The sequence below is a fragment of the Perissodus microlepis genome, chromosome 19, assembly GCF_051167445.1.
Source record: "Perissodus microlepis isolate ML-2025 ecotype Zambia chromosome 19, ASM5116744v1, whole genome shotgun sequence".
Taxonomy (NCBI): Eukaryota; Metazoa; Chordata; class Actinopteri; order Cichliformes; family Cichlidae; genus Perissodus; species Perissodus microlepis.
In genome coordinates, this window is record NC_140479.1 from 13473073 (window position 1) to 13497775 (window position 24703).

Here is a 24703-nt window from a genome sequence, read left to right on the forward strand (position 1 = left end):
CAAACTATGGATTTACTGTGCTTTGTCTCAACATAGTGTGATGGTTTGGGGAATATTTTCTCGGCATACTTTGGGTCCATTAATATAAACTGAGCATCGTTTTAATTCTACAGCCTACTTAAGCAGGCTGACCAGTCACCAGTTGGTCACCGGTATGGCAACCAGTTGCTGACCATATCCAACCCTTTATGACCAGAATGTACCCATCTTTTAATGGCTATTTCGAGCAGGATAACACACCATGACACAAAACTCAGATGATCTAAAACTGGTTTCTTGAACACAAAAATGAGGCAACTGTTATCAAATAGCCTCCACTGTCCTCAGATCTCAATTCAGTTTGAGGGGACCAGAAATTCCCATCATGGATGTGCAGCCAAAGAATATGGAGCAACTGCAGGATGCTATCATGTCAGTACATACAAACATCTGTTGTTTCCAGCACCTTGAATTTGTGTCAAAATTGGCAAAAGTAGATCCAACCTTGTACTTGTACTAATGAAGTCGCTGGTGATGATAAATAAAAGTGTCTACCTGTAGTAAACATGTTATTCCACCTTTCCTTAGCTGGAAAGGTCATTTGCGACAACAGAAAACACACATCTCAATAAATGAAAGAGCCCAAATAAATAAATGTGAAGGAGAAGGTGATTTTTTTTTAGAGGACTATGGTAGATGGTCCATTGAGTTTTTACTAAGATACATTTAATAATGTGATAAATCCAAATGTAATAATTCCAGACTAACAAGCACAAACCACCACCATGGCAGCTGACTCTCACTCAGTCTTTACTTTTAAGGGAAAAATATGATATTTTCTAAATATACATTTTGTTTTCTTTGTTCCTTTCAGACGTACTTTACGATGTCTGTAGTGCAATAAAAAACACATTTTGGGATCAACTTTAACAAAAGGCATATTTTAAATGTAAAAGTGAGATCAGGTCAAATGTGACATAATATTTGGATGTAAATTATAATGTGATATTTAGAATCCCATCTACCAGTATCATTCTTAAATGTTACCAGTACAAATAAAAGCAATAGAAGTCTGAGCAGAGTTTTAAAAACAAAAGACATTTTATAAAAGTTTGACCTTTTATTCTGAAAGACTTGATGCTGTTTCCCACAACCACTAGAAGCTGCTTAAAAATGAAGCATAATGGTGGATTATGGATTGTTAATGAGCTGCTAGTATAAACAATCTAATGGTGCCTTTTTCTTTTTTTTATTGAGAGGAGTCTTTACAACAGCAAGATTCTCTCTGCCTAATCAAAGGCTCCTTCACTGAAAGGATAAGATCTGACCTATATCCAACAAAAGACATGGCTGCACTTTCTCCTATTCGGTTTTGTGCTTATACAGGCTATAAACAGTATGCAGCTCAAAGCCTGTTCACAGGAGAACTAAAAACACCAGGTGAATTTATGATGGATAGTCCTCCCGTGGTGTACAATATGACCAAGACAAAAGAGGCACTTTGGGGGACTTTCAGAGCATCCCACCTGTCTTGTCGGCTTAAATCACAAAGTGACTGCGGCAATAGAGAGCGTCCTCCACTTCAGACATCATAAATTCACTCCATTTTCCAAATTAAACTCTGATATTGTATACAGTCTCTAAAAGGGAGGTACATTTAGAAGAAACAGAGAGATAAAACTTAGGAATAAAAAAGAAATAAGAGCAAAATGAAGGCCAGCAAAAATGCAAAACAGGTACACGTATCCAAACCATGTGATCTGTCGGCTTATAAATATTTAAGATACCACTTTTTATTTCACTGTTGATTTATTTGATGTTATAATACAACCAAGACAATAAATCGGAAGGTTTTTATGAGATTAAACCGCTTCCTTCTTGCTTTCCCTGAAACTTCTTTGGACAACTGTTGCTCCTCCAGGCCTAATTTAATGAAACTTGCTGGAAAGGTAGAGCATGAGCGGGCCAAAGGAAGAAGCTGTTAAAATCTGGCACAATCAGATAGCTCACTCTCTTTATTGTACCTTAGGGCCACAAGAGAAGACCACAGAGACCCCTTTCTGGTTGTTACTGTAAACCAATATAGCCAAACAAATAACAGACGCGCTTCTCAGCTGTCTCACTTTTACCAGAAGTAATCAGGAGGAACACTAACAGGTGGAGTAAATAATAATCATATTAATGACAAATAAGTAATCTGAAATGAGTAAATGAGATTCTGTTTTTAAAAAATGCAGATTCACTCTTGAATTTAAGTCAAACCTATTTTGAGTACACTATACATTATTCCAGTGTTTTAAAGTAATAAGACACTTTGTTTAAAATGCTAGCTCATTACTAGCCTACATGCAGATCTTTTCTCTTTAAAACCTCTCAAATGAAGCTTCTGTGTAAAACACAAATCTCACCTCTGTGTTATTTTGCTGTAGGTTTTCTAATATGCTCTGTTCTGCTCTGCCTCATTTGGGCGACTTGGGATGTTTTCAAGTCACTGTGGAAGGAAAAAAACAAAGTTGTAAATTATATGATAAACAACTAGATTTCATTTTAGATAAGATGATTCCAGGATCAGTGTATTGTGTTACTTTACCTCACTTTTTGTGGCTTACTGGAATACCTCATGGAACAGAGTTACTGTTAACCAAAAACTGGAACTCATTTCCAACTCTATAATTTTTATTTGTTGACTTTCTTAGACAAACTTTTTACGGTTCATAGTTTCGAATACTATGTAAAATGTTTGGCCTCTGGCAGCTCATTTTCTGCCTTTAAGCCAACCTTTTTCTGGCTCCCCTCACAAACAGAAGTGCTTTGTGGCTAAAAGCACCATATTAATGATATCCTTAATATGGTGAGATCCCTATGACGTCATACAGACTGAAGAGAAGAAAAATTGGAAGTTGAGCACTCACAGTAGTCTGAAGTTTCCAGATGAATAGAGATGAAAGTTATCCATTCTCATAAGGTTAGTCATGCTGTAGTAGTTTGGTTTTACCTGGCCAAATAGAGGAGAACCAGGATATCTTTATATCCCTGATATTCCTTATTCCATCCATACTGCAAGGGGCCATGGTGATATGAACAGTACACTGTAAGTGTAAACATGTGACCCACTAAAACATCTCTATCTTTATAACACCTCGGGTTATATTAGGCCACTGTGAACAGGGCAGTGGAACTACCTCGGGGCAACTGTCAACTGTCATTCTTGCTTGAGAGAAATAAAGATTTCCTTCAGATATTCACTTCAATGGATTAGCCAAAAATATACCAGATCATGACATTTTTTAAAAATATTTATAAAAGTATAAATACATCAATTTTGAAATGTTAAACAGGATACGATGTTTCTTAACATCACTTACTCCGACTGCGAACCACCGAGCTAAGGACTGAACATAAAGAGGATGTAGCCAGTGTGATGTCATTGGTTTGTGAAGTCTTGTTTTGTGGCCTCAAGATCAGTATTATAGCCATCCTGTTGCTTTGAAAGCAGACCTCATAGGTCACAGTTAGATGTGACTGAGGTGCTAAGAACACTAAACACACAGTAGTGTCTGTTCACAAGGTAACCACAACATCTTACTATAATGATCATGGTGTATGTATATATGCATTCTATCTCCTCTGTAATGGGTGGAGGGAGCTCAACAAAAATTAGCATCGTCACACATACTACAACTATTAACTTTTTTTTAAAAAATAAATCCCAAATCTTTAGATTTTCAGATGTATAGTAAATTGCATCATGCCCCTGCAAATGTGATGTAGACATTTGTTTCAGGTGTCATATTCATTGTCAGTCATCCACATGTAGCTTTAGCACCACAAAAATTTCTATCCGCAAGAAGATCTTGAAAAAAAACACCACAGCCCTGCCAGTACAGACAAAACACACAAGAGCAGTAGTGGGGGCAGGAGGTAGGGTACACCCTGGACAGTCCACCAGCCTGTTGCACGGCCAAATCATTTATACTTTGTGACCATAAATAAAGGCATATCAACTTTCTCCAGTAAGTTTCTCATTATGTGGAAAAGCTTGAACTCCGCTGTCTATAATTGTGGTTTGCATTGTCAGACCTTGTTCTGCAGCATCTGTGAGCGACACATAAACAGTTCTCCACCTGCTGCAGATTCTGGAGTCACCCTCCAGTTCACAGTAGATCTCTCCACAACAGAAGAAACACCGTCACCAGCTGTAGGCCAGTGGTGTAGCTGAACTCTGTTGCACGGCAGGGTAAGAGCCTTTTGGGATTTCTACGATAGTGACATAATCAGGATACCAGTAGCGAAACAGAGAAGGGGGAGTGGTTACTAGGTAATTAGTTGTGGGTGAGATTTTAAAATAAGGGCACAGGAATTTTCCAGTGGGAATTAAAATCTATCATGTACCATAGCTTTTAATGATGTAGGTTTGTAGTGATGGTATCACGTGTGATAGTTACTCTCACTCAGGTAAACCGATCTCAGTTGATTCATGATCCGTTCATGATCCTTTTTTCTTTTTCTTTTGAAGCACTTTTTTGGCTATCAACATGAATTGCTTTGCCTTGTTTCTGCAGTCTGTGTCATGTTTCTATTTATTCAATGTGTAGCTCTTCATTTACTTTGTGGTCCTCTTAAAAAAAAAAAAAAAAAAAAAAAAAAAAAAAAAACTGTCTATAACCCTGGCCTAACACGTACTTGTGAATTCTTCTTTAAACTGGGAGAGTAAGCATGTACTGATGGTTTAAGTCTTTTCTGTAGCTGCTCTGGTTTGTGCGCCCCGGGCCATTTGCTGCTCGTCATTCCCTCACTTTCTTCCCACTTTCAAATAAATGTCAAACAAATGCCTTAAAAGGCAAAAATAAATTATGTTGTATTCAATAAGACTTGAAACTAGCGACTGAGACCGTAAACCCATCAGAAAATTTTTACTTGGGTCATAAATCAAGTGAGCTGTAGGACCGTTTTCTCTTAGACTTTTATAGAATCAGACAATTTTCTGCAACCAGAGCTGCTGCCCCCCCTGTAGGCTGGCCATTAGAAAAAAATAAATAAATAAATGCAAGTTTAAGGCACTTCCATATTTGCTTCATTTTACAGAAATAGAGGCTACATCAATCTTTTCTTAATGAGTGTCTATAAAAGATACCCATCTCAACTCTGAAGCTACCTACATTTCTAAAATATGTCCATGACCCTGGAAACCACAAGCCACTTTGAAAACCCATTTATTCACCCACTCGAGCAAAGTTCACAATTTCTTGTCCTCTGTTGCCCCTGTGACTATGGGTGGTAGGCAGTGGACATAAACACATGCCCTGATATTAAACACAAAAAGAACACATTTAAAAACGAGAAGGCTGCAAATCTGAAACAAATCTGAAGGCGGTAAAAAAAACAAAAAACGAAAAAGAAAAAATAAACAGCATTTAGGAGACTTTACAGGAGTTCATTTAATCCCAAGGTTTTCTGGGGGTGGCTGTAGAGGGAAGAGCTCATACAAACACTTCACTGTACATACAGATTTACATTGCGGGGGACATGATGTATGGTCCTGCCTGGCAATCCCACCTCTGGTATTCTGCACAAACACAGACCCCGGGATGGGGGGGGGGGCTACATCCAAACTCCACTCCTGCTCTGTGTTTGCATTTCTGCAGGTGTTTCAAATAGCCTACAGAGTTGAGTTAAAATAAACCAATCGCACAGTGCTGTAAATGAAAAGCTAAACATACATACTTATACCTTTTTAACATTATGACATCAAATTTGGAATGCAGATTCAAGAACGTAGGCCAACTAAACAACCAAATTAGCCTGGCAGTCAATGCAAACACATCGGGGTGTAAAGTCGGAGTGCAGATGGACGAAATCAGTCGAGGAACTTTCAGTTTTTAGAAACAAGCTCGACATTTCCAAACCCACGGCTGAACCGAGCTGCAGCGAGGCAGGGGGGCCATCTGGCCTCGTTTCAATGTGTCCCTTGATTCTGCAAAATTGCATTCTATTCCAATAATAAAATCAAATGCATGAAAATAAAATGAAAGTATATGTAACTCTTTCAGGTCCGTTTTATGTTTGATTGGTGTTTGTGTTCTCATTCTTCTTCACTCTCATTTTCATGCTCCATATCCTCCTCGCCGTTTGCTTTGGATTCTGTTCTGCTGTCGGGATCCTCGTCTTCGGATTCCTCCTGGTTGTCTTCCGTCATCGCCTCATCCTCCTCCCAGTGCTGAGAAGGACACAAATATAAGACTTCAGCTTAACTCAGAAATGGACAGCCTGACATCATGAGGGGTACTAATCTACTTGTTTTCCTTCCCAGCACCAGTGTTGCCTAATATCTGCAAAGCTTCTACAAAGTCATAGATGGCACTGGCTGATATTTGTTTGCTGTGTCTCATCAAATTTACACTGCCTTAATGTGCAAAAATAGCACGAGGAAGAGCTGGAAAAACAGTTCATTAAGAATGTAAATTTCTAGTCTAACTTACATCAGAGTCTTCATCGGGAAGACCTTCATCACCAGAGGCCTCGTCTTCATCAGATGACTCTGGAAAGCGCAGGCAAAGGAAAACAAATCAATCAGCTGACAAAGCCAAACAAGTTTTTATTCCACACAAACACAAACCTTCCACAAAGGTAATAAAGAAAGAAAGGAAGGAAAGAAGGAAGGAAGTGTTTCATGCTTCAGTTCTTTACATTTCCTACTGAGTGAAGGAAGGTATTTGCATTTCAACACTACAGCAGGGCCATTTAGTTGTGACAACAATATGAACTTTATGATGCAGGAGTGTTGGAGGTCATTATGATTTGATGGTTCTATCTGTCCCATTATATCAGCCAGCCACTGTCTGCTGCCTGCACACTGACCAGCCAGACATGGTTACAGACCTTGCTAAACACTCTGCTGCTATATGTCATAACTGTAAATATGCTTACATGCTGTCCAACAGTAAAACCAGGCAGGAGTAATCACCGTGAATATATGGGACACTGCGAGGGCGACATCATAAAGAGGGTTGCTGCCTCATTTTAAAAAACAAAAATCGATGCTTTTTAAAGCCTCGGTAAGTAAAAATTACAACAGCACAATGTCAACATGGTTACATCAAGTTATATTCAGGATTTTATAAAATAAGCCATTAAATGCTTTTAGAGTATGTAAGTGTTCAACAGCACAAGACACAGCATCTGACACTCTCCTGCAATTCACAACTCAGACCATAAACTGATCAGAAAAGATATCACTGAGGTCAGATTAAATAAGATAAAGTTCAAGAGCCATTGTCCCCAGCTGCCCAGAACAAAGGGTTAAGGCAATTCAGTACTGCAGCATTTTTCTTAGCTTCATCCATCTTTTATGTACAGTCTAAAAGGCCAAGTAGTGAGAGAAGCTGGTCAGTTCTTCAGCAATGACGCCGGCTGACATTAAAGAAAGCTCCATTTTACAAACCATGTAAAAAAAAGTGGACACAAATTGAAGTGCACGATCATCCTTGTAAGATGCTCTTAGCCAGCGGTCTCCAGCCCCCAGGCCATTTGGTACTGGGCCGCGAGAGTTGAGGCTCGGGTGTGAAATGTATGGTTTTCAGGGTTTTTATTGGTTTTTAGCGTTATTTTGTTATCGTTTTTTTCGTTAACTCTGTTTTCCTGGGTCTTTTCACGTGTGTTATGAATAAATCTTATTTTTTTCTGTACCGGTACTAGTTTTATTTTGTTGTATTTATCTGCGACACCTTAAAAGCCAGTTCATGAAAATATTGTCAGGCATAAGCCGGTCTGTGGCGCAAAAAAGGTTGGGAACCGCTGCTCTTAGCCATTCTGTGAGCGTGTGTTTGGAGCCAGGGATAAAAAGTTGTTGTTTTTTTTTAAAGAGTTTTGCCACTTGTGAAAATGCAGATTTTATGTAACAAAATGACAAATACAATTTTCTAACTGGCAGTGTTATCTGCATCGTGCCCGGGACTAATCAATGTATAATTAATGTTACTCATACAAACAACAATTAACACAATTAGGTAGCAGAGAGATGGCTTAATCATTCCTGTTTCTGACTAACTAGTCTGGCAGTTTAAAGCTTCCTGTCAGATTCCCAAGTTGGACCCATAATAAGCTCAGAGCACAGCATCATTCCTGACACTAAGAACAAAGTTCTGCTTCCTGTTCAGCAGCTTCTTTTATGAACTTTTTTTTTTTTTTTTTTTTTAATTTGTTCCTTTTGAACCTTTAATTTGAACCTTCACATCCTGGACCACTGACGAGGATATTGGAACTCAAGGCGCAGGTTAATTATTTCATGAAAGCCAATTTTCTATGTGGCTCAATAAAGCGTTTTATACAGTACGGTAATGAGAAATGAGAGTGAACAGAGTGGGGCCTTGTTGTTCGCTCAAAGGGGAGGATCTGAACGCTGCCGGTCAGGTTGCCAGGCAACAGGAGTCATGTTTCCGTGCAATGCATTGCCAAGAGTGGCTGCATGATGGCCAACACTGTTTTCATAAATCTTAACTGATTCAGCGCAGTCTTCAGCCAGAGTCCCAGATGAGTTGAGGTGAAATGACAAGATAATGAATGCCAGTCAAAATAATGAGAAGACAATAGTGTAGCAGTGCGGAGACTTAAGCAGGGCATCGATGTGACCTGTTGCACTCCATCACCTTCAAGACGTCAATCCAGTCAATCACCCATTGAAAATGTACAAGAGATAGAGTACAGGCTGAAAAAAACAATGATTATTTTAATACAGTCAGCTACCACACCCTCTGCTCGATGGACTGCATTATTCACAGGTAACAATGATCTGCATGAAATCTGAAGGAACTGATGCCACAAGAGAGGTAAGTCTGAGAGGAGAAAGGTGGGATTGGGGAGGTTAGAGAAACTAAACAGAAGAACAAACACTTACCGTCTTCATAGACCAGCTTAGCTGTGTGGTCAACATCTGAAACCACGTTGCTGCTGTCACTTGTCACCATCTAGTGGTGAAAGGGAAAACAGTTTTAGACACAGCACAGGACTCTCTTTTTTTTTCCAACTCAAAATTAAAAACATGACTATAAAAATACACGGTTGAAACATGTTTTCTTGTTCTACCTGCAAGCAAAATGTTTTTTCACTTAAACAGTTTTCAATATCACATACTTATAAAGCATTACTATGTGTGCACAGTTTGTAATTACAACTAGACAAAAAAAAAGGAGGGGGGGATTTTATTGGTTTCACTAAAGAAACAAAACTAAAAGAAACAAACACATCCAGCGCCCGAAACCTACAAACTAAACTCAAATCAGTGTGTGCACATGTTTTTGCCACACATTATGCTCTTCCATTTCAGCTCATAAAGAAACTGCCATAATGAGCAAACGTCATCTTATTACTAAAAGTGTACACTGCCAGAGTGCTCATTATATACTTTCAGGAGCTATTATGGATACAAATAGCATAAACTGTTCTGGTGTATCCAAGATCAGACTGCTTGATTGGCTGTGTCTGAGAGAAATGTCACACTGCTACAGATATATTTATCTCAACTATATGCAACCTATTCTTATACTACCTTACAGTTGGCTGATTATTTACTACACTGTGAAAAATAGCCTTAAAGGATGCAATTTTTTCATATCTGCATAAAATTGTACATGCATAGTGTGACATCTGTTTGTTACAGTGTAGTTACACCACTGTCTAATTTGTCTGCTTTCTTATCTTGTTTGGGTAATTTAAGTTCCGGGATTTGTGGTTTGCATTTAAGGCTGCTGTGGCAAAATAATTTCCCCTGAGGGATAAATAGAGCATCTTTCTGGATCAAACGCTGAACAATACAAAGCCGAGTTCAGTTTTACAAAACCGATCACCTGGAGCTCTCAAAGCAGTCACCAAATGTTTAGAAACAACATTCAAACTTTTCTGCCTGCGTCTTCACAGCTCCCAGGTGTGTACGAGCAGAAGCGGGGAGAAGACAATGATGTGCGTTCTTTGTGTGATAAAGAAAGCTCCTGTGAAGTCAGACTGTAGTCCTCAAACACTGATTTGAATGATGTGTCGCATTCCTAATGTATGTATAAGGAAAGACCCTTTGTTTTGGACAGGCTAGTCTCCATTTTATCATGTCATTTTTGTTACTACAGTTACATGTTTCCAATGTTTAAAGCTTCTTTACAAATCTACACACAGACTTCTGGAGGTGATTTTAAACAAATGTTGTGCAGCTACTCAATAACAGGTTGAAACATAACACAATCATTCTGCATACATCAGCACATTTGTTATTTATACACAGCCTATTTAAAGAAGTCTTTCCCTCAAGGAGTAAGCTGTAATATTTACTAGTAAAATGGATCTTCATTATGTACACATTACTGGAAGAACATAATGTAAAACTGACATTGCCTACAGAAGCATAACTGCAGGAAAGGGAAAAAACACACCATTCAAACTTTCCTCTCTAAATAAATCTAAACAGAAAAGCATTAGGCTTTTATTGTTTTGACACAATTCACTATATTCATCCTTTACTTGTCCTCAAATGCAAACCATGCCTCTATCTCACACCGGATCCTGGATTTGATGTATTTCACAGTTAAACGTCAAACAAGAGTGAGCAGGGAGGACATTTAAGGGTGCCGCTAAACACAGCAGCTTTGTGAGGGAAGCCATCTAAGTCGTCCCTGACACACGACTCACCCCTCGAACACTCAAAATCCAGTCATTTGAAAATACTTAAAGCTAATGATACTGTGCAAAACACTGCATATGTTGGCACTTACCTGTGTCATTAGGAGATAAAGCTTCCCATGCAGCTTTGTTAGCTTGTGGAACATCTTCACTCTGCTCTCAATCATGTGATAAAGGACTCCCAGCTGGGTAACAAGGTCTGGCAGCTGTTGGATACACAGATAGATCAGCTGAAGTTAAAAACATTTCAGCAGACAACAAGAAAGCACCCAAAGTGGCTTCTGCCAAAGCTTTGTCTCCTCTGCTAACCATTCCTTTCAGGCGATATTTACATGAAGCAAGCCAGGCTTCAGCTTACATTTAAAATTATAATGACATTCCAGCTGTTTTGTGGAAGCAGAAGGGTCAACAAAAAGCTAGTTTTCCTCTCGTTTAGAGTGGTATGAACAGCAGGTTAGAAAGCTGAATGTCAATCAAAGCACCTCCTGCTTGTGAGGATATTTTTAGTCAGAGCCAAACTGATGGTCAGACACCACGAATCTACATCCCAATATGCATTCATTAAATATGAATGGCTGCTTTCTGGCCTTATGCATCAATAAGCACTGTTGGCGTGTGTCACTACACAAATGACAGTGCAGGAATTAAAGCGAGTGCAGGCAGAGTGAACTCACCGATGCTAGGTATGATGTGTGGTGCATAAGTACAGCCTTGAGCCACCGTACCATTAAGACTGCCCTGTAAGAAAGAACAAATGTATATGCTGTCAAGCAAAGGGAGCAGAGCAGCTTCATACTCAGAGTGAGGCAGGGACAGTGATTTTTGTTCACCTTTCAGTTAGTTAGCAGTTCTTCCACAAGCTCTGTGGGATACTAAGGTTTCACTTGAATATTTTGTTCAGCACGATAATCTACAAACATTTTTGAAGTATAAATATAAAATGCCAATGTTATGCTATAATCAAAATACTTCAACCTCCATATAACTCTCCCAACAGCTTTCCATAGTTTCATATAGCTGTTTGATAGCAAACACCTTTAATGTATTACACCTTAACTTTAAAATTCACATGGGAGGAATTTACTTGTGCATTCTGTGTATTGTAGCATAAAACCAAAAATGTCTTAAGCTTGTGTTGATCATCTAATAAAACATTTAATGAGACCAACACAGTTCCAAGATGTTAGCTCACTTCTTAGTTTTGGCCTCATTCTTGCAGCACTCACTATGATGCCATATGCCAGAGGCACGCAGAATAAAAAGCAGCGGTACAAATAACTGCATCAGTGACTAATGTCTGATGTGGACAAACACTGAACTCAAGCTAATTAAATGCCGAGTTAATCCGTCAAGCTTTCACTTACGTAAACGGGTGCCCTTGGAGCCTCTTCGTGAGCTGCAGAGGAGATACAGGGTTTATTAAAAACTCCAGTTAACATGAGTTCACTTACAAATCCTGACAACAGGACAAAACATAGATGCAGGTTAATGTAGCTTTGTAGTAGGAATGGGAAGTTCAAGACTCTTAGCTCTTGGATGCTACAGCACAAAGATTAAAAAAAACAAAAAAAAAACAGAGAGCCAAAAACTTCTAATATGCCACACAGGTTGTGCAACATTTGTCTAGTTTTTGTATTTTGATTGTGGAGCCTAATATGTACTAACCAGGTGCTGATATAAATGTTAAAAAGTTGATGAAAGCTGAAAAATCCTGACCATCCCATCCCTTCACAGGAACACAAGTTGTTGCTTTTTGACCATAAAGGGGACACTTACTTCTTCCACTAATGGTAGAACTGCAGAGAGGGGTAACCGAGCCACCGTCTTCTTTATTACCATGTCTTTGCGAGTCTGGAAAACTTTCTTTAGGAGCAAAGGGGGGAAAAGAAGTTTGCACAGAACAAGTTAATGTAAAACCCAAGACATGCCAGAAGAACTGGCTCCATTTATTTTCACCTCGCATTACTGTGGGAAGTTGATCAAAGTCAACACTTTCACAGATGGTTTCAAAGATTTTTTTGAAAGATGTTTTGGGGATTGATATTGAATTTTATCACCGGAATCAACTGAGATTGTTTTCAACCTCAAAGTTTTAAGCCTTTGCTCAGACTCTGTAAGGAGAACTTACGTTCAGGATGCTAGCGTCATTACTCTCCAGGCCCTGCACCAGCAGTACTGCAAAATTGTCTGTCTGTAACGAAGCTGTCCCTTTAGATGCTCCTTTCTCAGAGACTGTAGACAGATCAATTTCACCAAGTCGCTCTGCTATTGACATCTGCAGAGGAGCAGAGTTATCTTTTAGCCAGGGGGGTTGCAAACTTCAAAACAGAGTTTAGTACCAAAACTACATCAAAAACAGAAACATCTATAACACTTAAAATACCACATATGCATAAATTTTAGTAAGTGTGATTAATCTTTGAGAGTGTTTCAGGTTTCTGAACAATGTCGAATGAGGGAGTAGCAGTTTAAGAAAAAAAAGAAACCCTCTACTGCAGAATGATAAATGATCAGATGCAAACAGGTTTTTGAGTGGGTTGGATGAGGATGTACGCGCTTTCACTGTAACAATGTCCTTCTCATAATAAATCACCTGTTAACATATGGGCTCAAATTGTGGTCATAAATATTTTGTACTTGTGAATCAGGATTTGTATGTGTAAAAAGAATTTGTGTGTGCGTAAAAAAGATTTGTGTGTGGACTTAGCCAAAAAATACGTGTGAAACGTTGTTTCAAGTACAAATTTTGACACTATTTTTCATCCTTTCATCTGATTGGCCAATGTCATGTCAATCACAAATTTAACAATCCAATCAGAGAACAGATGGGTTCGGCTATTGGAGGGGTGCTTTATGGAGCTTCAGGTCCTGAGGGAATAAATGCCCTTTTACATGCCAGCCCAGCGTTTTCCTTCATCACCACGAAGGAAAACAGTCTGTGGTGGTCCAAGTTTTTATTTTTATTGAATATTTGAAGGTAAAAAAAAAAAAAAAAAAACCCACAAACTCTTGTAGAGGACATAAAGTCAGAGATAGAAACGACAAGGAGCAGGTGCATGTAGTACAGGTAGAGCTGCCGCAAAAACCCACAGAGCTCAGCAGCCAGCGCAACAAATTCTGGCTCCTTGGCTTTTAGTTAACAGTTAGCATTAGCAGCACATCCTGCGTCCGATGTGAAAGGACTTTTATGCTGCGCACTGTGACTCACAGCAATGCTCCCGGGTCAGCCCTGACTTTGTGTTAAACTAATCCTAAAGTAATAATGGTATTTCTAACCACTGATATACCACAACTTTATCCTTTCAACAGCTACTGAAAGTTAGGGGACCTAGCTGCTATCGGATATTTACATAGAGATCCTCCAGCTTCAAACTGTATCACCCTTCAAGGACATGAAGTTCAAAAAAAGCACCCCTCCTACAGCCAAACCCATCTGTTCTCTGATTGGATAATTAAATTTCTGATTGACATGACATTGACCAATCACTGAAAGGAAGAAAAACAGGGTCAAAATTTGTACTTGTAACTTGAGAGCAGAGTTTCACACGTATTTTTTGGCTAAGTCCACACACAAATCTTTTTTACGCACACACAAATTCTTTTTACACATACAAATCCTGATTCACAAGTACAAAACTGATTTACAAGTACAAAATATTTATGACCACAATTTGAGCCCATATTAACAGCCTCTCTTGACTGATTGGTGTGTGACTAACCACTGAGCCAACAATGTAGTGGAGACATTTATGCTCATTTAGTCGTTTTGGGGCCGAAGCCAAAAAGCTGTCAGAATCAGAGAGACTGACAGATGCACTCATCCGGAGGCTGAGCCTACCTCTTTGGTGTCTGTGTCTTTTTTCCTCTTCTCTGATCCCTGTGAGGTTCCTTTAAGTGGGGCTTTGTGACCAGGAAGTCCTGGGACCAGCACTTTGCTCTTGGCATTCACAATTGGAGTTTTCACCTGGAAGAAGCAATTTCATAATTTTTTTTTCACCCTCCACTTCTGTGGCTCGAATTGTTGGGAGTTTATCTAGAGTGCACATGGACTGGCAAATAACCTGTCCAGACCAGTCTTCTTGACATAGTGAAGAAAATGAAGACTTGATTGTTACCTTGGAGACTGTGGTTTCCATGGAAAGGGACAAAGTGGTCTGAACATCCCGGGTCAAACACACATGTCTCTCTGCTGTGTTGATCTCCTGCACAGATGAGAGGAAAGAAGGTTGACAGGTAAGTGTGACCAATCCTGATGAATATTACGGACAAAAACAACGCTGTATTATTTATCAGCTGTACACTGTCAGGCGCTCATCACCTCCAAGTCCTTTTTTCAGACATGAGATATGCAGTAATCTGTTAACGCGACAGTGGTCTGTCATTTTTATGTTATCTCTTAATTAACAAAATGTGCCAGTGTATGAGGTACATGCTACCGGCAGCCGTATCAGCCTAAAGGACTTTTAAACAAAGATAAAAGGCAATTACTTGGATTGTATTAAATCATTTGAACATCACATTTTAGAATGAAATGATAACCAGAGACAAGTGTGCACCAGCCTATAATTACATCAACTGGTGATAGCAGCACATGAAATATTAATGAATAACTTATGGGCTTCATGTCATGAACAAAAATAAACAATTCTAATCAATAAATCATTTTTTATTTTAAATGAGAGAACACTGATCATCCAGCTTAATGTTCCCATAACTAATACTTCCATTGGACCCTAGAGCCGGACAAGATGTGCCTTGCTGCCTTTTTGCAAAGTTTATTCCAGCTGTTTGGCCAGCCTTTTTAATAGAACGCAGCCACACAGATGTTCTCTTTGAAGATGTAATTTGTAATTTGAGCTCACTACTTAATTAACATTCTCTATTTGTATAAAGACGCAATGAAATTCTGTTTGGAGAGAATCAACCAACGGCAAAGGATAAAAGTAGTTCTAAAAGACACAAAAAATGGTAATAAGAAAAGCAACTATAAAATTATGGCCAAAAAAAAAAAAAAAGCTCTACTGTGCTCCTAAAGAAATTCACCCGGTGAGTGCACAGCCTGATGCAGCTTCCTCAGAGAGAACAGTTGGATGTAAACACACAAATATTTGATAAATGATGAAGAGGTGAAAATCGTGTTATGTAAAGTGTGGATTTTGCGGCCTTTGCAGATCTTAAGGGCACAATGACATATTTAGTCTTAGGGCTATTCAGCATAAGTTTATCTTTCAGACACTACTCTGTGAGACATTTAACCTCCTCGTCGTTGGACAAATGTGTAGTAAATGTTAAAATGAACCAAATCAGCCCTAGCAGTCTCCTGTTGATAGACAGAGTCCAAATTGGTTTCCACAGGTGCTCCGTTCTTGTGCTGCCAAAGAATTATTGACCAACCCTGTAAGGCTAATGATGCCATTCTTCTGAACGTAAACCTTGTGATTGTCTGACCAATGAGAATTTGGCCAATCTTGAGACTAAAGCTTTAGTGGGTATAGACCTGCCCATGTCCCTCACATACACTTTGCATTTGCCTAATAAACGAGAGATCCCCAACTTGATCCTTAGAGGAGACACAAATCTCTTTGGGGCTGTGTCAGGAAGGGCATCCAGTGTAGAATTTAAAAAAAAAAAAGTATCTTTTATTAATTATACTGTACAAGATGATATACCAGGACATCAACTTACTTCATTAAATTTCCCAGATTAAATAAAGACTGTAAATTAGTTGAATTTTTTCCTGTATAAGAGGAAAGAACTGTCCTATTGGCTATTAAAACAAACAAACAAAAAACACACACAAAAAGAAAACACATGACTGTCCAGGTTACTTATTATATAACATTGTGTATTTCGGTTTCCTTCAGAAGACTCACCACTTTCTCCATTACTGGCTGTAGGTGGCTGCCGTACGCCAGCATCACAGTTCGAGTATCCGCTCCAAGCACCGCTGCGAGCAGTGGGATCGGCATCGGGGACTCCTTTGTGTCCGACATCTGCACCGTACATGATGGTGACAAGGGCTTCTTACAGGGGCTGAGGGGACAAACCAACCATTAGCATAGACAGCATACAAAATTGCTGAACATGTACTTGGTGATTTTTAATATATACAAACTGAAATCCATGCGACATACATTTTAAATTTTGTAGTACTGCGATATGATTTTTTTGTGAACTCTCCCGACTCATTGAGGGGTGCCAATGACCAACCAATCGGTGGCATGCTGTCTGACGATGTCACATTTTAGTAGCTGCTCAGGTCACTTGGAACCCTGGCCGAGCAGGTACTATTTTAGTACCTGGTACAGGTATTATGACCTAATGGAAAACCCTGAAAACCTTGGCGAGTAGGTACTAATGGAAAAGGGGCTCCTCAGCTACAAATGCAGCAATTTTCAGGGCTCTAGACTAATTTTTCAAAAGGATGGCCCTTGTGCCACAAAGTCTCAGATTGTAACGACATCACTTATCTTTTCTGATTTCAAAAGAAATAATGTGATTAAAACAAAGTATATTAAACTATAAAAATTAATGTCTTTACCATTTATTAGAAGAGTACACAGAGAGAGGCATGCACACTATTAAGCTAGATAAAGTGGAACAGCAGTCTGTTTTCTATTGAAAGGGCCATTTAGGCAGTCTGGCTTGCTTGTTGTAGGATCTCTTTTAGAAGTGGTCTTTTTGAGGGACCTTGAAAAACTGCAGGGTGGAGATTGACGCTCACGGGTGTAATTGAACAATTAGCAACAGAAGTTACACAAAGTCCTCTGTGAGCCAGTCTTCTCTCAAACATCACAACCAATGACTTGGACAACAACAAGCTGCAAGAAAGCAACTGGCTTTTGGAGGGTTACTTGGACACTTAATGTTGAGATTACAGTAAATCCATTCATTGTTGTGCTCGTTTTAGTGAACAATAAAAGCTCTTGTAAAACTGACACCTTGTGGGTCTGGTGGACCCTTGATAGATCCTTGAAAGTGAAAATCAAGTTCATCCACCACGGAGTGACTAACTGCTTTTTTGATGACTATTAGCAGAAAGGGGGCCGAGACAACGTGAGCTCTGAGATGGCCAGAAGGAAAAACTGAACAAATGTATGATCGGAAACATTTAAAACACATCTTTCTAAAGAGTAGAATTTAATGTTTTTATGCTTAAATTTTGCTTGGCAGCTCTCCATTTTGCACTATTTGTGCAGTGCAACTCATTCTTCTCTTTATTGCTCTCAGCCAGGGACACTCTGCTACCTGCTCATGTCAAAACACACATTTATTTATTTATTTTTCATGCTGCCCTTCTGTTTCACCCTGTTCTCTCTTGCTTTCTCTGCATCATTTTGGATCATTTTACGTTTGGCTGTCTCACTTTTACTAGCTTTTTAATCTCAGTGCTAGGGTTAATGCTCATTCAAATGTTGGTCTTATTACGCTGCAGTCAGTCCATACTTTCCTGCCGACCCATGGCTCTACTGCAGTCTATGGTTTGATAAATGCAGTCAGGATTTTTTTTTTTAACCTGTCCACTTTGCATTTGTATAAGATCAAAGATTGTAGGAAGCCACTTGGATGTAATAAACAATGTTATAAACAATGAAAAGTGCAGCACAGCCTCTCTTGAGCAGAAGACGAATGCTTATTGCTGAAATATTTCATCCCATTACCTTGCACTGCCGTACGTTGTCTTGTATAAAACTAGTTTTAGAAACCTACCCATTTAAAAAGTGCTCGAAGAGGTGCAACTGCCCATCCTTACACACCACTGCCAGCCTCACTGCCTGTAAAACACACAAAAAAGCCCAAAATGTTCACACACGAGAACTATCATGAAGAAATATTTAAGACCAAAAAGTTTTAACAGAATCTCGGTACAGAAAACACATTTTAGCAAATGCTTTGAATCATTAAATTCTAAGCGTTTGCCAAAATAAATGTATGAATATTTTCTCATTGAGAAGAACATTATCAACATATCATTATTAGTCTACGACTCTGTTTCAAGTTATTATCTTTTACCCTGTTAAAGACAGACTGCAAGTAATTTAACATACAGGAGAAGTAATGCATTACCTCTTCCTTGCTGTTGGATGTAATGAGGTCAATGTGCTGCGGCTCATCCGTCAGTGTGAAGGACACCACTGAGTTCTTGTCTTTTCCATCTTCTCGTACTTGCCTTCAGTAAGATAGCTTTGAATTAAGTCATGCAAATCTGACTGCAGTGCATTTCATACATGCACTCAATTACACAACATCAAACGTACTAAAAATCAACTCTGCACTTACCATACACTGAGCAGTCGATCATGGGCAGCACCTGACAGAAAGTAGAGGCCATTGCTGTCAGGGGGTCGTGTGGTGGCAAAGCGCAGGGTCGTCACAGCCGTGGAGTGGCCTGTGAATTTCTGCAAGGAAAAAACAAAAACAAAAAACAGCTGAGTTCAGGTCTAAGTAAAGCACTATTATAGTACAATACTGACTCTTCTGGAGTGTGACTAACATATCTGCATTAAAACCAAGTTTATTAGGTGACTTATGTCTAATAATAAAAATTTTATTTTTAAAAAAGAATCTGGAATTTAGCTCACCCTGTAAACTTCCTTGGTGTCCAAGTCCCACATCTTTATTATGTGTCCAGCTGACAGCAGCAGTTTACCATCAGGGCTCACACACAAACTGGTCACCGCTGCACGGTCAGCCTTCCACTTACTGTGAGAGAGATGATGACAATTTTAGGTTCACTACTAGCTTTTCCCATAAAACAACTTAACCGGGGCAGGCTGCCATGATATATTAACATCTACCCACACACATCTAGTGGCTCATTTTGGCACTCCCCCCTCCATTTCTTAGACTTTTTGTTTTGTAGCTGTCCTCATTCAGCTGCTTCTCCAGAGAGAATCTTGTCCTGCAGTCATACATATTTCAAGTCCCGTATTTAGGACTACATCTTCTAGTTCTCAATCCACTCTGGAGAGCCACTGTGAGCAAGGCCACTAACCAGAACCTGCATGAGGCAGAGTACTGTCATGTGAGAGTAAGTGAAGCTCGCTGAAGCTGAAGAGAAGAACAAGACCAATTGCAGTCCAAGGCAGTGAAGCTCGAGCTCATCTGCAGGGTGAAAGACTCATTGGAGAGGCAGCTGACTACATCTCCTAAGTTTAAGTTTTTTTCATGCTTTCTTTTTGATGTCATAGAAACCACATTAAAGCACTTTCCTCTCCTCTTTCCTCGTGATCAGCTTTAAATATCAGCAACCCATTCACCATTTTAAAAACAGCAAGAAAAAAAAAAACAACAACACCTTTTTCTTATCCCTTAAACCACAAACTGCTCTAGTGAGCACAGACTGAAAAACCATTTAAGTCTGAATCAAATTGAAGTCTTTTTAAGGTTAGCAAAGATCGATGTGGAAAGCTGGACCTGAATGGCACTTGCACCACTTTGACAACCTTCAGACAGCTGGCCACACAACGACCAAAGTAGAACTCGTTTGGTTGATGCAAGCAGTTAAACGAAATGCTCCACTAACTGCACCAACAAAAAGAAGATAAACTTGTGAAGTGTGATGTGTGAGAAACACCTTGGTGTTTTCTATCACTGCATTATTCTTTCTCCTACTGAAGTGATGAACCTAAAAATTTTATGGCCAACAGCATACTATTTACTGGTGCTCTCTCCTAATAACAGCAAGAAACAAACACTCTCCAACCCACTTTGGGCACCTCGAATGGGCTTTACTGAGCATCAAGTGAAGATTCATGGTGGCATTAGTGCTCATGATTGTTGCTGCTGACTGTGCAGCTAATATATCTGTCACCAGACACGAGGCTTTCATGATGAAATATAGTGATAGTAAATGTCTGATGGTATAACGTTCAATGATGCTGGTGTATTTTAGGCCTTGGTGGGTCTGTGAAAGACAGGCCTGCTTAAGCTGGAACCACATTCTTACTTTTCTCACCACCAGTGTTGTTTCTACAGGCAGAAAAACAAGAAAACAATGTCCTTTCGGAAACAGTGCAATTTTAAGAAGTAATATTACAATATACGCTCTATGTGAAGGATAGTTCAGTGTCAAAAATATAAACAGTTTAAGAAGGACATGATTTTTAGTTTAAGAAGGTGCGGGCAATCGTGGCTCAAGAGTTGGGCGTTCGCCTTGTAATCGGAAGGTTGCCGGTTCGAGCCCCGGCTTGGACAGTCTCGGTCGTTGTGTCCTTGGGCAAGACACTTCACCCGTTGCCTACTGGTGGTGGTCAGAGGGCCTGGTGGCGCCAGTGTCCGGCAGCCTCGCCTCTGTCAGTGCGCCCCAGGGTGGCTGTGGCTACAATGTAGCTTGCCATCACCAGTGTGTGAATGTGTGTGTGAATGGGTGGATGACTGGACATGTAAAGCGCTTTGGGGTCCTTAGGGACTAGTAAAGCGCTATATAAATACAGGCCATTTACCATTTATTTATGATTTATACCCAGAATGTGACATCCTTTTTGAAAAACAGATTTTCAGGTGTGAACTTTTCAAGTGTTTCTCACAAACAAACTTGCAATGACACAGATGTATTTAGAACTTCTCTTAACATTCAAGTGTTTACAGATTTCTTTTTATGCTTCTAAAGTACTGTCTTGTTTAAATGTAGGAAACACTTCAAGTCCAAATGTGTTAAAGAAGCCTGTGACAGTGAGCATGACACCGTCCACCACCATGTTGGACTGTTCTTTTCTAACAGTTCTGGCTGCACAAAGACAAATTCTGACAAATATATTACTAGATAACATTGTGTGACTTTAAAGGGATATCTATTAAACAACCTAAAACAGGTTTTTATAAAACAATGGCAACTAATTGTATTATAGCTGAAAAAACTGTGTTGCAGCATGAACAAATAAAGAGCCTAAATAGCAAACATCAGAAATAATTTTCAGGCTAACAAACCAGTTTTTAACCAGTTATCATTACAGGAAATGTATTGATCAGTGATTGGTCATTTGTTCTTGGTTTAAACAACCTATCCCAAAGAGAAAGTAGTTACTGACCTTCTTGTCTTGCCAGTCTGCAAGTCCCACTCTACAATGTTTGTGTCATCTGAACCACTGTATAATAAGCTTTCTTCAGGGTGCCACTGGACACAGTTCACTCCTCCACTGTGGGCTCCATCCTGGCACACAAATTGCACAGTTAGCAACTGTAAACAACTAGTCCTATTATATTTGGGAAAAAAGTGAGTGTAATGCTAAAAAAAAATATTAACTCTGACAAAAGACAAAAATACAAAGAAAAACATAACATTTTTCATCCTGCATAACGTTGCAAAGAAGCAATTCTTTGCAAACCATGTAAGGTCCCAAACTTACCAGGGTGCAATGCAATGCTCCCTTTGCTGTACTATAGATGAGCACAGTTCCAGCTGCTGTGCCCATGGCCAACAGGTCTGCCTTCTCCTCCACCTGCACCGCCTCCGATTTCCTCTTCTTCCTCTGAGGCCCCTCCTGACACAAAGCATATTTAAGGTGATGACATTATACATAATGTCAAGCAATTAGAATTAATAGCATTTTTTTCAGGTCCTGAGTATCAAGTCAACACTAACATATAATCAAAGCCAGGAATCTGTATGGGGACTGAAAACAGGACCAGTGCATCACTGAATACGGCGGCATTAGTGCCTAGTACTATGGTTCCACATATTAAACCAATTCTACGGCAGCACAGTGACTGCTAAAAGAATAACTGCAAACGATTTCTCGTCTTAATGACATTTAAAAGAATCATAAAACTGAATCCGAGAACAGAAAACTAGTTTTCTAGTCTCAGTTATCATCCGTGGATTTAAAACTGCAGTACTTCGATTTCAGCGCCCAATTTATGTTTACTTTGGCCTCGTAACAAACTTTTAACAAACTACCCCTCGATAAAGTGAGGTACAGCTAGCGGACCCTGCTTCTAGAAGTGTCATGGTGGCACACGCCGCTGAGCTGATGCTAACTTCAATAACTCGTTAATTCACAATAATAACCATTTAAAAACAAAGAAAAACATCTTTTTTTAGTTAAAGTCGCCACTTTCAGAGTTTTTCAGACTAACTTCGCCATAATATACGAAATTAAGACATGTTCGTCATTTGCTTGGACCACCATGTGGGACTAACATGTGCGTTCTTCGCAGCTGTGGAAAACTAGCGAGCTGCTAACGTGGCTTCGCCGCTAACCACGTCTGTCAGCTCCGTAAAGCATTTCAAACGGCAAACGTCAGGGCCTTCCGCGCTGAGTAAAAACGTCACTCTTTGAAAAGTAACATTTCTCTTGATTTAACAACTGCTCCTTTATACCACGTTGTCAAATGCAGCTTTATTCGGGCCTCGCTAGCTGCTGACGCTAACAACAGCCTCACGTACCTTGACTGTCCGGCATGGTCCCCAGGTTATGCACGTACAGGTGGCACTCAGATGAGCTGAAGGCACGTATTCCTGGTGAAGTGTTTTACTATCTGTGTTCCAAATTCGAAGTCTGCCATCCTGGGCACACAGCGCTAAGAACTGTCGTGATTTAGGTGAAAAAACGCAGGGTAGCTGCAGCGAAGAACTGCCACCGTCGGCCGCCATTTCTGAAGCGCTACTTGCGTCTGCGTGCGTGCGCCGTGGTGTACACAACCCACGTGTGGCCCTCTGAGCACATGCGCACTTGGTCCCAGCACCTCCCACTCGCTTCGTATTACGTTCTTCTTTGGGTTTTCCCGGCAGCAGGCAACATTTCAGGTTGCGTTACTGCCTCCTAGTCGTCAATAACTAACTGTTCACACTTTATGATTTCTTACAGTGCAGCAATTAGCCCGAAAAAACACTTCTCAACAGCCGAGTCTCCACAGTCAAGTAGACCTTTAACCCTGTTCTTATCCACCTAATCTTTGCAGCTAACCACTACTCTGTTCAACAGCCCTTTCTCTTGCCAAATATCAGTGCAAGAGCCAGCAATAGTCAGGATCTATCCGCTAGAATTCCTTGCTGTTTCGTGTCGGTTTCCTGTTTCCTCTTACTACTCTTTATTTTGTATTTCATGTGTCTGTACTAATCAAGTATTTTTTCGATTTCGTGCGTATAACCCTCATGTGAATACTAAAAAATGTTCTATATGCCACCCACCTCAAGAACAACATCGTTTTATATAAAATGATCAAAGATAAAACAGAAATGACCCAAACCTTGGTAAAAATAAATAATAATAATTAGTGTAGAGAACACTGAGAGATTCATACCTACAACCAATTTAGAATCGCCAATTAACCCGTGTTTGTCGAAAGAACGTTGTAGAAAGAAGCCTGGATTTGAACCCAGGACCTTGTTGCTGTGAGGCAAACCACGGTAGCATTGTGCTGTATTATTAATACAGCATGTTCAACATTCAAAAAAAAAGAAAAAAAAAGTGGCATATATACACTGGAATAAGTATTTTGTTTCAGTTTATAATTAAAAAAGAATATATCTCTTCCTTTTTTAAATCAATGGTAAATAGAATAAAAATTAATTAAATGTATGATTTTAAATAATAGCTCTTTCCTTTTTTTAGCCACCACATATCTGCAGGGCAGCGTAAATACAGAAATCTTGTTCCTTCCAGACAACAAGCAGGTTGATTTATGCTGTGTTCATGTTTCCCTCCAAAGCAAGCATATCCTTAGTTGTAAATATCAGCCTTTACAATCGGTCAATGCATTTACTTGTACTGACAAAATAGGTCGTAACTTGGGTGTTCCCATTTATTTTACAACTACCCATAAATAACACAATTTGTAGGGTACTTATCTCTGCATCATCCTATAGGATCCTCATATCCCCAAACTGTAAATTTCTCCCAAGGCTCTTGAATGCATCACCAACAAATGAACTCATCCAGTGTACATGTCCACATTCAGGTTTATATATGTAAGAAAGTTCATAAATAATAATAATGATACAGCTTTTTTTTTTGCTGTAAATAACACAAACTCAACACAAATTTTCAAAATATTAATGTCATATGAAATTAAATGTCAAGAAGACAGAAATTTTCCTTTTAGACGTGTTACTGTTTGA

At 39.4% G+C, this 24703-nt stretch overlaps 1 protein-coding gene across 1 annotated transcript; it reads right to left on the reverse strand.

The window, feature by feature from the left end:
• Positions 1 to 5176: 5176 nt before the first annotated feature.
• wdr43 (WD repeat domain 43) lies at positions 5177 to 23281 on the reverse strand. The gene is made up of 18 exons (XM_084914895.1): positions 23030 to 23281; positions 21990 to 22124; positions 21672 to 21793; positions 19224 to 19344; positions 18922 to 19040; positions 18709 to 18811; positions 18352 to 18416; positions 16515 to 16674; positions 14757 to 14843; positions 14480 to 14605; positions 12770 to 12916; positions 12418 to 12504; positions 12006 to 12037; positions 11316 to 11379; positions 10734 to 10847; positions 8873 to 8942; positions 6459 to 6517; positions 5177 to 6196 (listed from the first exon to the last, which is right to left on the reverse strand). Exons 1-18 carry the CDS (start codon positions 23234 to 23236, stop codon positions 6062 to 6064), a joined length of 1953 nt encoding a protein of 650 aa, XP_084771021.1. The 5' UTR covers positions 23237 to 23281; the 3' UTR covers positions 5177 to 6061.
• Between the last annotated feature and the right edge of the window lie 1422 nt (positions 23282 to 24703).

Coding starts and splice junctions, on each gene's coding strand:
- wdr43 (XM_084914895.1), bottom strand. CDS start 23,236: ATGGCGGCCGACGGTGGCAGTTCTTCGCTGCAGCTACCCTGCGTTTTT. Junction 19,041..19,223: donor ACACCAAGGAAGTTTACAGG/GTGAGCTAAATT, acceptor TTTTCCTTGCAG/AAATTCACAGGCCACTCCAC. Junction 11,380..12,005: donor CTCCAAGGGCACCCGTTTAC/GTAAGTGAAAGC, acceptor TCTTTCTTACAG/GGCAGTCTTAATGGTACGGT.